We start from the raw sequence: 16,274 nt of genomic DNA, 5'->3' as shown, positions 1-16,274 counted from the left end.
TGGATCTGTGTAATAAACGCAACAAATAGGCTTTACTTTTTATTTTACAGCTTATAAAGCATGTATGCACATTAATGCAATATCATATTTAAGCAACAAAACTGTATACAAAAAGTCAACATATGGGCGCGTTGTTGTCTTTTCATCACGCAGCGCGCACTTAACCGCGTGGGAGAGAGAGGAAAGTAAACCATATAGCAAGACATAATGTTTAAAATAATGATTTCTATTAAAAATGTAAAAGGTTTTGTGATTATAATAATAACAGCGAGGCATTGAATAAATGCATATTTTCCGTGGAGCGAGCAATTTGAGGAAGTCTGCGATTTTTATTTGACGAAAGAAAAAAAATATGATTGGAATAAAACAGCCTATGCCGGTTATTAAAAAGAATCAGTCAGTATTTTCGTTTTGTAATATAAATTAATTATTTAATTGAAAAAAAATTACGGCAGTCCCATTTATTTTATTCATTTTATTTAGATTATTCTGCTCTTCTGTGCTCAACACTGCAGGTGCGTGAAGATGCTCTTTTGTTCTGTTCTGTTATTAATATGCTAGCATATAAAAATAAATCAGTATTTTAAAATGCAATATTTAATGTGTCAGACACAGAATAGACACGTCAATTTGTTTAATATAAAATTAATAGTAATCTGACCAGTTAACCGGTAATAACCGATTAATGAGCGGCGGTTGTCATTTAGCAAAATTAACGAAATGAGCATCCCTAGTAGGGAGTGTCTTAGGCGAGTAGGTTTTATTATTATTATACTACTACTACTTAGTAGGCTATGCACTATGCAGTTATATTAATGTGGGTCTATTCTTTTCTGAAGTCATACCAACTAGTTTTAAGTATAGTGGAAGTTACTTTTTTTTCTTCCCCCATTTCTGGCGCCCCCCTGGCTGTACTGCGCCCGTAGCAATTGCCTATACTGCCTATGCCACGGGCCAGCCCTGCTGTGATTGATAATGTGACATTAGAATTTAACAACTCATTCTTAAAGCCAAATTGCTTAATTTGTGAACTTTTTGTACTTGGAGTTTAGTTGCACTGAAAAATCATCTTATGTCCATTTTCTCTGTCATTTTATCCAATACATGAAACTGCCAGGCAAGTTTCTTTATACTGTAGCACATTTTATACACAATGGTAATTCAAAGTGCTTTACATAAAGAATGCAAAACTATCATAAAATAATCACAACAATAAAAACAAAGAATTAAAAAAATGTTTTAATTTTTTCACATTTTAATTTTAAATTAATTGAGTCACTTAACAACAGAATAGAAATTGATTATACAAAAATACAGTGGGGTTAGTTTGGACGTAGCACTGTGTTCATGCGGCAAATGCATCGCTAGACAAAATTCTTATTGTGGTCGTTAATGTAAAGTTAACATTATGCCAAGTCGTCACAAATGAAACAACGCATGGGAAACGGCTTTAGCGTTGGCAACAAGCTAACATTAACTAGACAAGTAATTTTAAGTAGCTAATACTTAATTATACCTAATACTTAATAACTAAGTAACTAATACAGCAGATTTACGCCCGTGCTTTTAATATGATTTTGCTATTTAGAGTTTGCAAATAACACCTTTTATGAAATTATGTTGTTGAGGGGAAAGTCCGAATGTGCGAATATAAAACCAACTTTACTTCTATAAAAACATGGGAGAAATGTATTAATAAGTCATGACGACTGCAACAGTAAGTGGAAAAAATGTTAAGAAAAAAGACTTTTGTTTTGGCGTGGCATGTGACGTCATCAGGCGGCGCCGCTACAGCGCAGTGATTCAACTGGAGAAAGGTTTGTTTTAAAAGTTTTACAGACATAACCCGATTTAGGGTTAATGTACTAAAGTTTTAGGATTTTTTATATGATGCTAAATTATGTTCCTGCTTTTGGAAACATTATTTTAACCCTTTATACAACGTAGTACTATTTTTTCTTACTAACCTAGGGTTATTGTTTGAATAAAGTAATAGAAAAGTGTGTATTAAGTGTTTTAATGAAATGTTTTACCCGATTTCTTTTTGTTAATTTAAAGTTGCGCACAATTCTGCCCCGGCCTATGTCAGTGAACTTATTAGACTTTATTTAGCTTGTAGACTGTTAAGATCCCATGACCAGTGATAGAAGTAAAGTTGGTTTTATATTCGCACATTCAGACTTTCCCCTTAATAATATCATTTCAGAAAAGTATTCATTGCAAATTCTAAATAGAGAAATCATAATAGCAGCAAATGACTATCAAAGTACAACATTGTTCACAGTCAAATAAACAGTGGTAATGTTGTTTTCAAGTCATACTTGCATGCTAATTCTGATCGAATATTTAAAGTAATATGGTAAACAATATAGACTGCTAAATGAACGAAAGTGTAAATATAAAACCAACTTTATCTCTATGACCAGTTTTTGTCTGTCCCTCGGTCTCGCTGCAAATCAAAAGGTGATAGAGCTTTCTGTGATCGAGGTAAAGTTAGTTTTATATTCACACATTTGGTTATTTAGAAGTCTCTGTATTGTTTACCATGTTACTTTGACTATTCGATTGGAATTAGGATGCAAGTGTGGCTTGAAAACAACATTGACACTGTTTATTGGACTGTGAACAATGTTGTACTTTGATAGTCATTTGCTGCTGATATGATTTTACTATTTAGAGTTTGCAAATAATACTTTTATGAAATTATATTATTAAAGGGAAAGTCAGAATGTGGGAATATAAAACCAACTTTACTTCTATGACTCTGGAACAGTCTCCCTTTGAACATCGGGATTGCTACATCATTGGATGCTTTTAAATCTAACTTAAAGACTTTTACTCTCTTGCCTTTGAGTGACAAATGCATGTTATTTTTTATTTGTATTTTAGTATTACTTTTAAACATACATTTTCTTGTATTTTTACTACTAGTTTTTTAGCTTTATTGTGTAGTTTATTTTATTGTAAAGTACTTTAGATCAACTGCGGTTGTGTAAAATTGTGCTCTATAAATAAAGTTTGCCTTGCCTAGAGTGGCAAAAAAAGACTTTTATTTTGGCGTGGCATGTGACGTCATCAGGCGGCGCCGCTACAGCGCGGTGATTCAACTGGAGAAAGGTTTGCTTTAAAAGTTTTACAGATATAACCCGATTTAAAGTTAAAGTTCTAAAGTTTTAGGGTTTTTATATGGTGCTAAATTATGTTCCTGCTGTTAGAAATATTATTTTAACCCTTTATACAACGTACTATTTTATTCTCAATAATCGAGGGCTATTGTTTGAATAATGTAACAGAAAAGTGTGTAATAAGTGTTTTGATGAAATATTTTACCTGATTTCTTTTTGTTAATTACGCTGCTTAAAATAAACTGTTGAAGCAAGAGTTGAAGAGAAGTTATTTTGTTTCATTGATTTATTCATTTAAATCAGGACATTTTTATTGTTTTGTTCATTTTAAACAGGATAAAGTATAAACGCAGAGAAAAACTCCCGCTGAAGCGACTGATCTCCACACTGTTATAAAGATGGCGTTTATTAAAGAGGAGAGTGAAGATGTGAAGATTGAAGAAACATTCACAGTCAAACAGGAAGATCTGCAGGAACAAACAGGTTGGTTTTCATTCTCAAAGACAAACTCAGTCATTTGATCCTCATTTAGATATATTTTAATAATAAGAATACTAAATTAAATCCATCTTGCAGCCCTGAGTGTGCTGCCTAGTTCTCCTAAATGCACATAAGCACTCATTGAAAGAGAGTAATGAGTTTCTTTCTTGTTACTTGTTCTCATGTCTTTTGTCATTATTTTATGTATTATTAGTCTCCCATTTTCTCTACCTTCTTAAGGTTATTGGTTTTCTAGTTCTCCTGCTGTTTGTGAAGCGTCCTTGAGCATCGGCGCTTTATAAAATAAATTAAAGTTTAACTGAGTTGAGGATATTTGACCTACAGTATTCTCATAGAAGATATCTGTTATTACAGTGATAGTGTTGGCTTAGTACATTTCATTTGCATACATCAAGTTGATCACAATTCCCTTTTTTCATCAACTTCTTTATGGGTTTAAACTTGTTTCTAGTAGTTGTTACTAGGTCTCACAGATAGTGTCTGAGTTAGAATTACATCATTATTATACTAAATAATTACCAGGGCTATTGTGTTTAAACAGGGTTTCCACGGCGTCATAAAATGTCTTAAGATCCAAAATCAAACAAAATTTAAAATCATTAGCTACAAATATCTAAAATACATATAAAGAATTATTATTTATTTTATTCTTTAGCTTTATCCCTTTATGGGTCTAAAATTTCATTCATAATGGTCTTAAAAATGTCATAAAAAGAAACCTGCAGAAACCCTGGTTTACAGTTTGTCAAATGATGTGGACGCCCCCAATATTAAATATGCTGAATGAAATGGACACTACAATAATTGTTATAAAACATTGTACAGTATTCTAAGCTATAAGATGTTGCTGTGGGATGACGTGAGACAAAACAAACTAATTATAGTGGAACAATAACATTTAGCATTGCACTGACTACAACTGGCCAACAAACTAGTCTAAAAATGACATTTTCTGCTTAAGAAATAGATTACAGCATGCTGATGATATGCAAACATTTGAGTGTGAAGTTCGTCAGTATTGACCAAATTCTTCATGTACCAGCAGGCGTCGCCATTGGAATCTTTTTACTTGAGACTTTTTTTAAAGAATTTATTTTTAGATCCTTAAAACAGGGTTATTCTGCTTAGGTATGCTTAGGTAACCGTTTTCAAGGTATACCACAGTACGACAGTATATGTACGTTTTTTTTTTTTTTTTACATTTTGTTATAAGTTTTTCAAGACAACAGTATCTCCAGCAAAAAAGATATACAAAGATGCCATTTTAAATTGTAAAGAAATCTGTGTTTTTGAAACGAATGATTAATTTGAATGATTCAGCCTGATATGTTTACTGCCCCATAATACTTTCACCCCCGGTTTCACAAACAAGGTTTAAGGCTAGTCAAGATTAAATTGCATGTTTGAGTGGTCTCAACTCAAAATAACTTTCCGTGAGATAAAATACATCAGTTAAATTTTTTCTCCAGGTGCACACCAGTAATATATTTTACTAAGGCCATTTTTATAAATTTGGCTTAAATAGCCTAATTTAACTAAGGACTAGTTCCGGCTTAATCTAAGCCCTGTTTGTGAAACTGAGCCTCAAAGTTTCTTAAAAGAAAATATATTGTGTTCAAAGGGAAAAAGTTCTTGTTTTTTTTTTTTTACCCAGAGATTAAAAAGAATACATTTTAGAGCAGTAATCACAATACAATGAAACTGTGATATTTATTTCCAAGCTTTTCATACCGTCAGAATCTTATACTGGCCCATGTCTAATGCTGCTTGATGTTGCAAAGTCGTATTTTCTCATTTTATTATTTTTCTTTGTATGAATAGTCATGAACACATTTGTTTGTAGAGCAAGTAGCCATTTTTTATTCCAGGTCATTTCTCCAATAGGCAACTAAATTGGAGGTTCTAAAACAATAGCATATAAGATCAGGTCACTACTATGGCCCCATTTACACTAATGCGTTCGCATTCATCAAATTTGCTTAAACCATGTGTTCTTAAGTATGGCTATATTTCACAAGGATTCTGACAAAGCAACGCGCTGTACAAAGCAGGCGCTGTACAAAATTTGCGTTTAAGGAGGAAACACATCAAACTTAATAAAACATTTGAGCGCACATGGAATCATCTTAAAAGCAGACGAATGCAGATGTCTTGGACAGCTCGCGACATTATCTGGTACTTTCACTGAGTACATTTATATGGACACCAATACTCCCATTTTAATATGATTAGTACTCTTATTAAGAGTCTACCATGTAAACAGTTTTTTATTTATTTTTTTTATTACCTTAAAGGAACACTGAGTCACGAAATGCGGAGGTTTTTCTTTCCGTTCGGTATGTGGTATCAATTTCTATTACAGCAAAAGTCTAAAGATTAAAAATGAAACGTACTAAATTAGATGAAATGCTGGAAAGCCTGGTAATGTAGCATTAATTCTTTTCATGAATTAATTTATATTAAAACGTTGCTTCTAAAAGTTCTTCTTTGGTCTTATGCATATTTATTTGCATGTTGAACACACGTCGACTACAACAGGAAATATAACAGCAACTGCGTTAATTTTTTTAACACAATATATATATATCAAATTAATGGCATGAGTTTACGCTCTAATTTTGACAGCACTTTAAATAAACAAATGTTTTCAAAGGGCAACAAATGTTTTCAAAGGGAAAGCAGCAATATGCAGCAGTTTCGAGAGCAAATTAAAAATCCCACTGCTTGTGTGTGCGCGGCTCTAGCCATTATTTTAAAGTTACTGTGCTGACGTAAAGTACATTTTAAATGTTACAGTGAGCCTGCAATGCATTAAGACTTTTCCTTGCAAGCTACAATTGGCAGAAACGCGTATTCTATCTCTTGCGCACACGTACATATTTCAATGTATTGTGACAAATATTTAACAATGTTAATAGGCCTAAATAATGGTCTATATTTTAAAATCAGCAGTTTTTTGTCAGCCCTCTTTCTTGCTTTGTTAAAAGCCATAGTTTTTGATTATGTTTAAATTATTATATATTTGAACCAGGCCCGGATTGGCTAATCGGGAGGATCGGGAGAATTCCCAGTGGGCCGGTCCATTTTTTGGCCACGAGGGCCGGTGTCCCTAGCTCCAGAATCTGTTGCTTAAAGCAGTCACACTTTTTAAATTAATGTATTTATTTACTTGACCACAGTCTTCTTATTCAATATTTTACTGCAGCTCTGCTCTTTTTATCTACTTTCTCGCAGCCTTTGTGATCAACATGCAGCCTGCAGGCTGATTATCAAGTAGCTGTTGTGGTTGAGTGGTTGGCACGTTAGGTTTCAACACCACTGATCTGGGTTTGATCCTCGTCTGAGTAATGTTTTTTTTTTTTTATTGTTAATACATAAAATACTGTTGGGGTTGTTGAACATTTGAAGTTCTAAAGCAGCTGTTTTCTCAAAAAAGACGTGATAGTTTAAATAGAAACTGAATTAGAAATTACCTTATTTCAATATAGTCAGTCGTAAACTGAGGTGGGCCGGTCTGAGGCTTGAAACTCTAGGGCTGAAAAGGAGTCCCACTCCGGCCCTGATTTGAACTCAAAAATCAAATGCTATTCACTTGCTGTGAACATTGTGGTGTCTTGTTTCAGAGCTCTTTCTTTCATTGTAGTTGCCAGGGTAGCATACAACATAATCATAATGATGCATCTTTGATCGACCTTCAGGGTTTCATGACAGTAACGTGCACGAGTAGTTATCTAGATTATTTCAGCTGAACTCAGATTAGTTACATCAAATGATCTTCAACTTGCTGTTATGGAACCAATTAAAGTGTGGACATTTAGTTATTCACTAAAGTCAAGTTTTTGACTTTAATCTCCGCTTTTTTAAACCACTTTTATGAAACAGCCCCTAGGGGTTATAAAATAATCCTGGGTGTTCATTAACAGACGTTTCACATTGGTAAACCCTGGGGTAACGCTTTTATTTGTATATTTACATTGTCACTGTTCCCGATTAGACAAACAGCAGGTAACCTTTTTAAATGGCATTTCTGCTTCTTGTCGGGTATATAAAATGTCACCATAGAGGTCTTCAGCTAAGCCTCCGGACATGCACAAAGGCAAGAAAACTGAGACAAAAGTACAAATGAATGAAAACAAGTAGCAAAGTATGTCATCTTGCCATATTCTCATCACTACAGTTTAAAGCAAATGTGGCATTAAGCATTTGCATAAGTTCATTCATTCATTTTCCTTTAGCTTAGTCTCTTTATTCATTAGGGGTCACCACAGCGGAATGAATCACCAACTTATCCAGCATATGTTTTAAACAGCGGATGCCCTTCCAGCTGCAACCCAGTACAGGGAAACATTTGCATAAGTTATATACAATAATGCAAACTCACAAATATAAGCTGAATTATCCGTAATTGCTATGAACATGCAGGATTTGTCTCAACCAGGTCTTCCAAGCATGTTAAAAATGTTGAGTGGAAGATACACATGAGGGAACACAACAGGAGTAATCTAGACCGAGTGCATTTGATCATTTGCATTTAAAGCCACAGGCACAAAAAGAGCTGGGTTTTCCTCTGACCCCCAAAATGAAATATTCTGCAAGGTATATGATCTGATTTTGAGCTGAAACCCCAGACCCATTCTGGAAACATTAAAGACTTACTTTACATCTTGTAAAAAAGGTTCATAATAGGAACCCTTTAAAGGGATAGTTAACGCAGAAATGAAAATAGCCTCACCATTAACTTCTCCCTCGTGTGGCTTTAAATCTTTGAGTTTCTTGATTCTGCTGAACACAAAAGAAGATATTGTGAAAAAAATGCTGGCTTACTTTGTGTTCCAGAAGAAAGAAAATATTTAAAAGACGCAGAGTAAATGGTGAGGTCATTTTAATTTTTGGGTGAAACATCCATTTCATGCTTGTCGCTTTGTGCCTTCATACTAAAGTTCACTTTTCTTTTTTTTTTTTAGACCTGATAGTGCTGAAAGAAGAGACTCAATGCAATAAAATGGAAGAGCAACACCAAGAAATAACAGCTGATGAAAAACCCACACTGACTGAAAAGACTTCATCACTCGGAAGATCTCGGAAATCCAAAACTGAGTGTAATTTTAGCAGTAAACAGCGTAGAAAGAGTTTCATTCAAAAGCTTAACCTTGGTGTTCACATGAGAGTTCACACTAGGGAGAAACCTTACACTTGCGAACAGTGTGGAAAGAGCTTTGGTAAAAAGAGAAGCTTAAAGACCCACATGAGAATTCACACTGGAGAGAGGCCGTACACATGCCAACAGTGTGGAAAGAGTTTTAAGCAAATTGGCACCCTTAAAGGCCACATGAGAATTCACACTGGAGAGAGGCCGTACACATGCCAACAATGTGGAAAGAGTTTTAAGCAAAGTGCCACACTTAAAGGCCACATGAGAAGTCACACTGGAGAGAGGCCGTACACATGCCAACAGTGTGGACAAAGCTTCTATTATGCAGGAAACTTTGCAGCGCACAAGAGAATTCACACTGGAGAAAAGCCCTACACATGCCAACAGTGTGGAAAGAGTTTTAAGCAAAGTGGCACCCTTAAAAGCCACATGAGAATTCACAATGGAGGAAAAACACAGTGTGGGAAAAGTTTTGCTCAAAAACAAAAGCTTGACACCCACATGACGATCCACACTGGAGAGAAACCTTACACATGCACAGAGTGTGGTAAAAGTTTCACATGTAAAAGCTCACTCATTAACCACATGAAAACTCACACCAGAGAGAAGCTGTTTACATGTAATCAGTGTGAAAAGAGCTTCACATGTAAAGCTAACCTCATAAACCACATGGATGGTCATTCTGGAATCATAGTGTTCATATGTGATCAGTGTGGAAAGAGTCTCACACGCAAAGACTACATTAAGCAACACATGAAGACTCACTCAAGAGAAGATCGTTTTAGATGCAGTGAGTGTGGAAAGAGCTTTAAACAAAAAATAAACCTCAGCGCTCACATGAAGCTTCACAATGCAGAGCAGAGTCCTCAACATTGAGACCTTGTCCACACAAACACGAGTATATTGAAAACGGCAGCTTTTTCATGTAGTTTGGCTGTTCATTGACATGAAGTTTATTTATAAACTACTTTCGAGAGGCTCACATGCTTATTGTTCACGACTGGTCCAGCATTAGCTAAAACATGATTCACCAATCAGATGATTCCCGACTTCCTATAAAGGACAAGAGATTCTTACCTCTGTTATCTTTGTCGTTATCTTTTAGACTCCCTAAAGCCCTGTTCAGACTACACAATGCCATTTGTCAGTTACGACAGATGAGATTTGTTTCAGATTATGAGATTTTGACTTGATCAAATCTTGATGTGTTGTGGGTAACAAATGAAGACTTTGGTTTCAAAACACTACACATTTATTTTGATGGACTAATCTCAGAAAAGAAACAAGTTTTCTTCATGAAGACAATTAAACTTTCTATAGACAACTGCTCGCCTTTAAATATACGTTCATGTGAAAACTCCACCATTACTACAAATAAATCGTTGTATGAGAAACCCAGTGTCTCGATTGTGAATGAGAACATGAGTGATTTGTTAGCTTACATGCTAATTTCAGTACTCAAATGCAAATCTAAATGTATTTACGTGCATTTTCTTTTGTTTTTTAAGGGATAAAACAAAAAAATTTTCATCTTATTAAAAAAAATATCAGGCAAAATATTCCCATAATTCTGATAAGTAGCCCAAACTGTGAACAAATGCAGATTTGAACTACTGCGCACATGTCCACGCAGATCCACTGATGAGCGTTTACACAAGCCACAGTCAAAACAAATGCAGAATCAAAACTTTTAAAAATCCTGAATCAATATTGGAGTTAGTTTTGCACGCTGGAGGAAGGACGACACCATGGCTGAAGTATTACTGTTAGACAGGTAATGTTCTGTTTTAAAAATCTTTCAGTCATGCAGAGCTGATGTAGACTGGGTTGTTATGAATGGGTTATATGCACAGAAGTGTTGTTCAGCCACTGAAATCTGACGAACAAGTTATGTGACTATTTACAGTTTATAAGGGACCTTTTACAGCATCGATAATTCATTCATTCATTTTCTTGTCGGCTTATTCCCTTTATTAATCCAGGGTCACCACAGCGGAATGAACCGCCAACTTATCCAGCAAGTTTTTACGCAGCGGATGCCCTTGCAGCCGCAACCCATCTCTGGGAAACATCCTCACACACATCCACACACACACTCATACACTACGGACAATTTAGCTCACCCAATTCACCTTTACCACATGTCTTTGGACTGTGGGAGAAACCGGAGCACCTGGAGGAAAAATGCAAACTCCACACAGAAACGCCAACTGAGCCGAGGTTCGAGCCAGCGACCTTCTTGCTGTGTGGCAACAGCACTACATACTGCTCCACTGTCTTACCTCCTATCATTTAAAAAATTTTTGCTCCCTTCTGTACTCCTTTCTCTTTTCTGCTCTGATCTAGATGTCCTAAAACAGGTATATGTTTTATTATCCAACATTATTGAAACATTTGATAGATCAGTGAGTTATAAAACAGGTTCATTACTTGAAATGTTGTGTAAAGCTGTTGTGCTTCACTATATTTTGAGTGTGTTTTAGGATTATTTATTTATTTAATAAAACATTGAGTTGATAACCCATTTGAATGTCTTTATTATAGAGGTACATTTTACCTTCTCTGAAACAGTAATTGTTATTAAGTAAATTATATGAATAAACTATGATTTAAAAATATATTTTTTTACAGAATAAGTAGCTGTTGAATATAAATGTAAGATATTTTTTTACCTAATTTATGTAAGTATTTAATAACTTTTTACTTCAGATAGTTAATACTTAAAATATGGGATTAAATCTACCCAACCAAAGTCTGTGAAAGTTGTTACCTCATATTTATTGCGTGAATTCTATAGATAAGTTTTTACAGTGAGGGTTGAGACAATTTAAGGTTTGTTTCCTGTTTTTCTGCTTGCAGATTATTTGTAAAAAGAGCAAGCCCTTACAAAAATAGCCTATAGGAATCCTGCAGAATTTTTTTTTCTTTTTTTTTCTGCAGGAATCCGGTAGGAATTATAAAATCCTGCAGGACAAATTGACAATATGTGCAGACAATTCCTACAGGTTTTAGAATCATGCAGTACTTTTTACAGGAATCCTGAAGGATATTTTTTTCCCTACAGGAAAGCTGCTGTCCTGCAGGAATTATAAAGTCCTGTAGGACACATTGACGATATGTGCAGGAATTTCTTACAGGCTTTACAATGGATCCAAGCAAGTGACAAATCCTGCAGGATTTTATAATTCCTGCAGGACTTGCATTAGTTATTTGTTGTGATTGGAATGACAGAAAGAAATTCTGTCACTTGTTGTTGATAGCAATACAATATGAGTTCTAACAGATAAGCAATACAACAAACAAGCAAAAAATAAGAAAATAAAAGCATAAATAAATTTAAGTATACGAATAGATTATAGGCAATTATAAAAATCAACCATTACATTAAACCATTCAAGTTATGCAAACAAACAAGCTGTACACTTTTACATTTCATTTCTATAGTTTTTTTTTTTTTCATTTATTAAAAATGTCAATCTCTCATCTGTTTGGCTGGATGCAAAAAAAAAACAAAAAACTGCAAGACCTGATGTAGACACATGTTAAACGATGTTTATGTAACTCATGTTATGAGTTCAACAGAATGTCTCTCTCTTTCTTTTAAAATGTTTGTTGCTGTTATCCCTGATTCTCCATCTTTTTGACCTGAGCAATCTATTTTATTATGTGTCCATTGCCATTTTTGTGGCAACTGGAACTGGTGCCTCTTCGTTTAAGTACACTCTGTAGTTCATTTTTATCCTTTAAAAAGAAGTGGGTTGGGGTTAGTCTTAGTGTGATTGGTAAACATAATGTGTTTTCTGCAATGTTAGAGTAAATTTAATTAGTAAATTATTATAAACATTTATTAAACATTTAAAAATAAGATATAAAAGCAAAATCAGACACTGCTTCCAATATTGTATTGGTCTATGTTATACAAGTATAATAATTACAATATTTTAAGTTAATAATGACTAATATATGTGTGTGGGTGTATTATTTGGCAAAATGCACTTGAGTAGACACATTAAAACAAACATTCTTTATAGACTTTTTTCTATAAGAAAATAAATTCATTGTTTGTGGAATAGTTGTGTTTTAATAAATCGGCTTTACAGGTTCATACAGATAGTCTATCACACTTAAAAAGACGCTTGTTTTTGCCACCTAGTGGCATAACAGTGTGATTTGCATTATAAATGGTAAAATTAATCATTCAGAAAAAAGATTTGAATCATTGAGAACTGAATCGCTTCACGTCGCCGATTCGAATGCTTGTCAGTCAACTGTCACCAACCGTCTTCTGAAGGTAAAGTACTTTTCTTAAGTTATTTTATTGTTAAAGTGCTCTAATTACTGCTCTGTTTTAACGTTAAATCAGTAAATTGCTTTGTAACATCAAAACAAATGCTTATTTTAAAGTCGAGATCATATTAGTAATTACTAGCACATTGCTAACGTAATATACCCAGACCTAACAATTTATACCTGTTAACATCATATTGTTAACTTACTTAATGTACCTTCCAGAAACCTCTGAAGAGATGGAGGAGGAATTAGCTAACCCGTACAAGCGGATAAGGACAGCAAAAATCCTCAACCAGGATGAAGAATAGGACGAGATTGGAACTGAAAAAGAAAAAGGAGCACTGAAAGAGAAAAACGTAACGTATTTATAAAAATCTTATTCTAAACCTCTGAATGTTACCTCATAGATTGGTGTGGTATTCGTCTTCTTACTGAAACTTCCGCTTGTCAAATGAATCACTGGCAGTTCATAATAATCACTCAAATCACTCCAGTTTGTTATCTATCTGACAATGAATCAGACTATGGAGTCATTTTAAGTAGTCACGTCTCTAATTGGTTTAACACTTTGCGTGCACGCACGACAGTTAGTATACAGAGTTTTAATTCTAATTGTACGAATAATGTTTTTTTATATTTTAAATAGTTTTACGACATTAATTACCTCATACCGTGAACTATGAACTTTCATGTGTTTGACCATATAAGTCATTGATCCATTATCATGAATTGCTAGCAATTTAAAGAATTAAAACTTTTGGTAAAAGCATTGATTAGAATATATTATACAATTATCAAGTATTAAAAAAGTCTTCTAATGTCTAATCTTGCTTAGCATGGTTCCAAACTTGTATGTCTTTTCCCCATGAGGTTTCCCTCTACCTTTATATATTTGACAATAAAACATTTATTTTAAAAAAGAAAGCTGGTGATTTTTTAGAATTCTGTACAGTTCATTAATTACATTTCTATCAATGATTTGTAGAAAACACTAAGGACTGCTGAAGCCTCAGAAAAAAGAAAAACCCTTCTAAAAATTCTAGAAGACAGAGAAGAAGAGAGAGGCCCCACTTTTTGAAATGGGTCCTCCCAAAAAAAAAAAAAAAAACACACATGACAGAGATCACAGATTTTCTGACAGCAAAGATGAAGTAGTAACTCTTCTTCTTCAAGAAAATATAGATCAATGAAGACACAAAATCAAAAGCTTCAAGAAGAGCTAGAGAAATGCACAAACAAGTAAGAGTTTAATCATGAACAATTTCATTATAAAATTWTATATATATATATATATATATATATATATATATATATATATATATATATATATATATATATATATATATATAATTTTTTTTTTTTTTTTTTTTGAGCAGTAATTAATCAGGACAGTGGTCAGAAATGGCTTAATTGTCCTATAATAATAATAATATTAGAACAACAGTATTGGCGTTTAATACTCATATTATTTTTTTATTATTATTGTTATTATTAACGAGCCCCTTGTGTATCCCTAGGGAGTCGAGCCAGGTCCAGTCAATAACATGGTGATTTTGTCTGCGAGGCGCAAAGAGAGGAAACTTGCTGAAGGATTAAGGTGGGACACTTGTAAATTCTATTTTCAATTCTATTTTACATGTATGTTTGTCAAACCAATGATTTAAAATAGCCCTGCTCTATGAGATCTGTTTCTTTAACGCAATATTATTCTTAAATATTACAGATATGTGACTGCATCACAATGGGGTAATTATCCATTCTTGTAAAAGACACCACAACAGCTTTATAAAATACTTTAAAATCAACTCAAGAAGATGAATATGGTTTTACATAAAATGTGAATAGGACAACAAATTTAGAACTAAGTAATTAAATTTTGATTAAGTCTTTTGTTCCATTTAAGGAGTACACTTTATAAAGGTTTCACCAGTGAGCTGTCTGATCTTTCAGTCCTTCAAGTGGCAGAAATTTACAAAGACTTTGCCAGTTCTACAGCCCCGTTGGTCACCACAATTGGGATGTCGAGTGAGGATTTTCGGGTGGATTCTGCCTTCGGAATAATTCAAGTTGGAAGTGTCCTGTCATACCAACAGCAACAAAGCGCAACATTGTTCCTCATCGTGATGCCCCACCAACACCACCACTGCCACTAGATGGTTACAGCCACCTGTCTACTTGCTTGTTCATAATAATCAGGAACAACTTCACATGAGGTCATTTACCGTAACTTCAGAAATGGCTCACTATGTTGAGCAAGCCACCAGATATCAGAGTGCATGCCTTGATTGGCATTCTGTTAGGAAAATCCGGATAACGTCGTCACGCTTCAGTAAGATGTCTGTCATGTGCACGGCCATACCTCAGCTGAACACCCGGCCTAAAGAATGCACAAAATAACTCGCCAGACAGCCGACATGAAGCGAGGACTTCAAATGGAGTCTCAAGCAGTTATGGAGTACTGCTTCCTGCGAGAGGTAAATTACCAGCCATGTGGATTTTTAATTCACCCTGATGCTCCTTGGCTGGGGTCCTCTCCAGATGGAATCATTTTTGACCACAACGAGCACCTTGTTTTAGGCCTTTTATAAATAAAATGTCCCAACGTCAAAAGTTTTAATGACTGTTTTTACCTCAAATTTCACAATGGCACACCAGAACTGAAACAGCAACATGCCTACTACTGGCAAGTCCCAGGACAAATGCTCATTTCAGGTTTGGACTGGTGTGACTTCATCATTCATGCAAAAGATGACATGATGATTTAACGCATTTACAAAGACATCAGAATGTTTCATACCATTCGGGAAAAAGCTGAACTTTTATTTTTTTACTTTTACCTTCCAAGATGCCCACAGATGTAAACAAAACACACACATGCACACAAACACGTGCACACACACGCACAGTTTTAATTTAAAGATTGTTTAATGTTATATCTACACATCACTGTACAGAATGTTTACCAATTCATCAAATTTATTTAAATTTACACATGTGCAATTGTTTAAAGTTATTTATATTTAGATATTTACATTACTAGAGAGCAAATGTTTGGTCGTTTGTATTTACATATGTACATTATTCTTTAAAGTTATTTATTTACATTACTGAAGTTCTAATATTCAATTATTAATATTTACACACACACACACACACACACACACACACACACACACACACACACACACACTCTTAAAAAAAAAGGT

The 16,274-nt window shown here is 34.2% G+C and overlaps 3 protein-coding genes across 6 annotated transcripts in view; 2 read left to right on the top strand and 1 right to left on the bottom strand.

Annotated features, from left to right (window-relative positions):
• Positions 1–11,302, top strand: part of zgc:174702 — a 30,147-nt gene extending 18,845 nt beyond the window's left edge. Inside the window, exons 1-3 of one of the 3 annotated variants that reach the window (XM_073946715.1) lie at positions 1,767–1,817; positions 3,461–3,608; positions 8,591–11,302. In XM_073946715.1, the coding sequence (XP_073802816.1) occupies positions 3,524–3,608; positions 8,591–9,654 (1,149 nt within the window). In that variant the 5' untranslated portion in view covers positions 1,767–1,817; positions 3,461–3,523 and the 3' untranslated portion in view covers positions 9,655–11,302. Of the gene's footprint in view, positions 1–1,766; positions 1,818–3,090; positions 3,118–3,460; positions 3,609–8,590 lie in introns of those variants that run through there. The other 2 variants (NM_001386853.1, XM_073946717.1) reach the window with 2 other exon arrangements.
• LOC137491248 (uncharacterized) overlaps positions 1–16,274 on the top strand; it is a 697,259-nt gene that overhangs the window by 452,082 nt on the left and 228,903 nt on the right. The gene's annotated exons all lie outside the window — the stretch shown is intronic.
• Positions 1–16,274, bottom strand: part of LOC137491174 (uncharacterized) — a 293,575-nt gene that overhangs the window by 78,842 nt on the left and 198,459 nt on the right. The gene's annotated exons all lie outside the window — the stretch shown is intronic.

This window comes from Danio rerio, chromosome 4 (genome assembly GCF_049306965.1).
Source record: "Danio rerio strain Tuebingen ecotype United States chromosome 4, GRCz12tu, whole genome shotgun sequence".
NCBI classification, from domain to species: Eukaryota; Metazoa; Chordata; class Actinopteri; order Cypriniformes; family Danionidae; genus Danio; species Danio rerio.
Note: the sequence above shows the minus strand (reverse complement) of the source record. Positions and strands in the feature narration are given on the sequence as shown.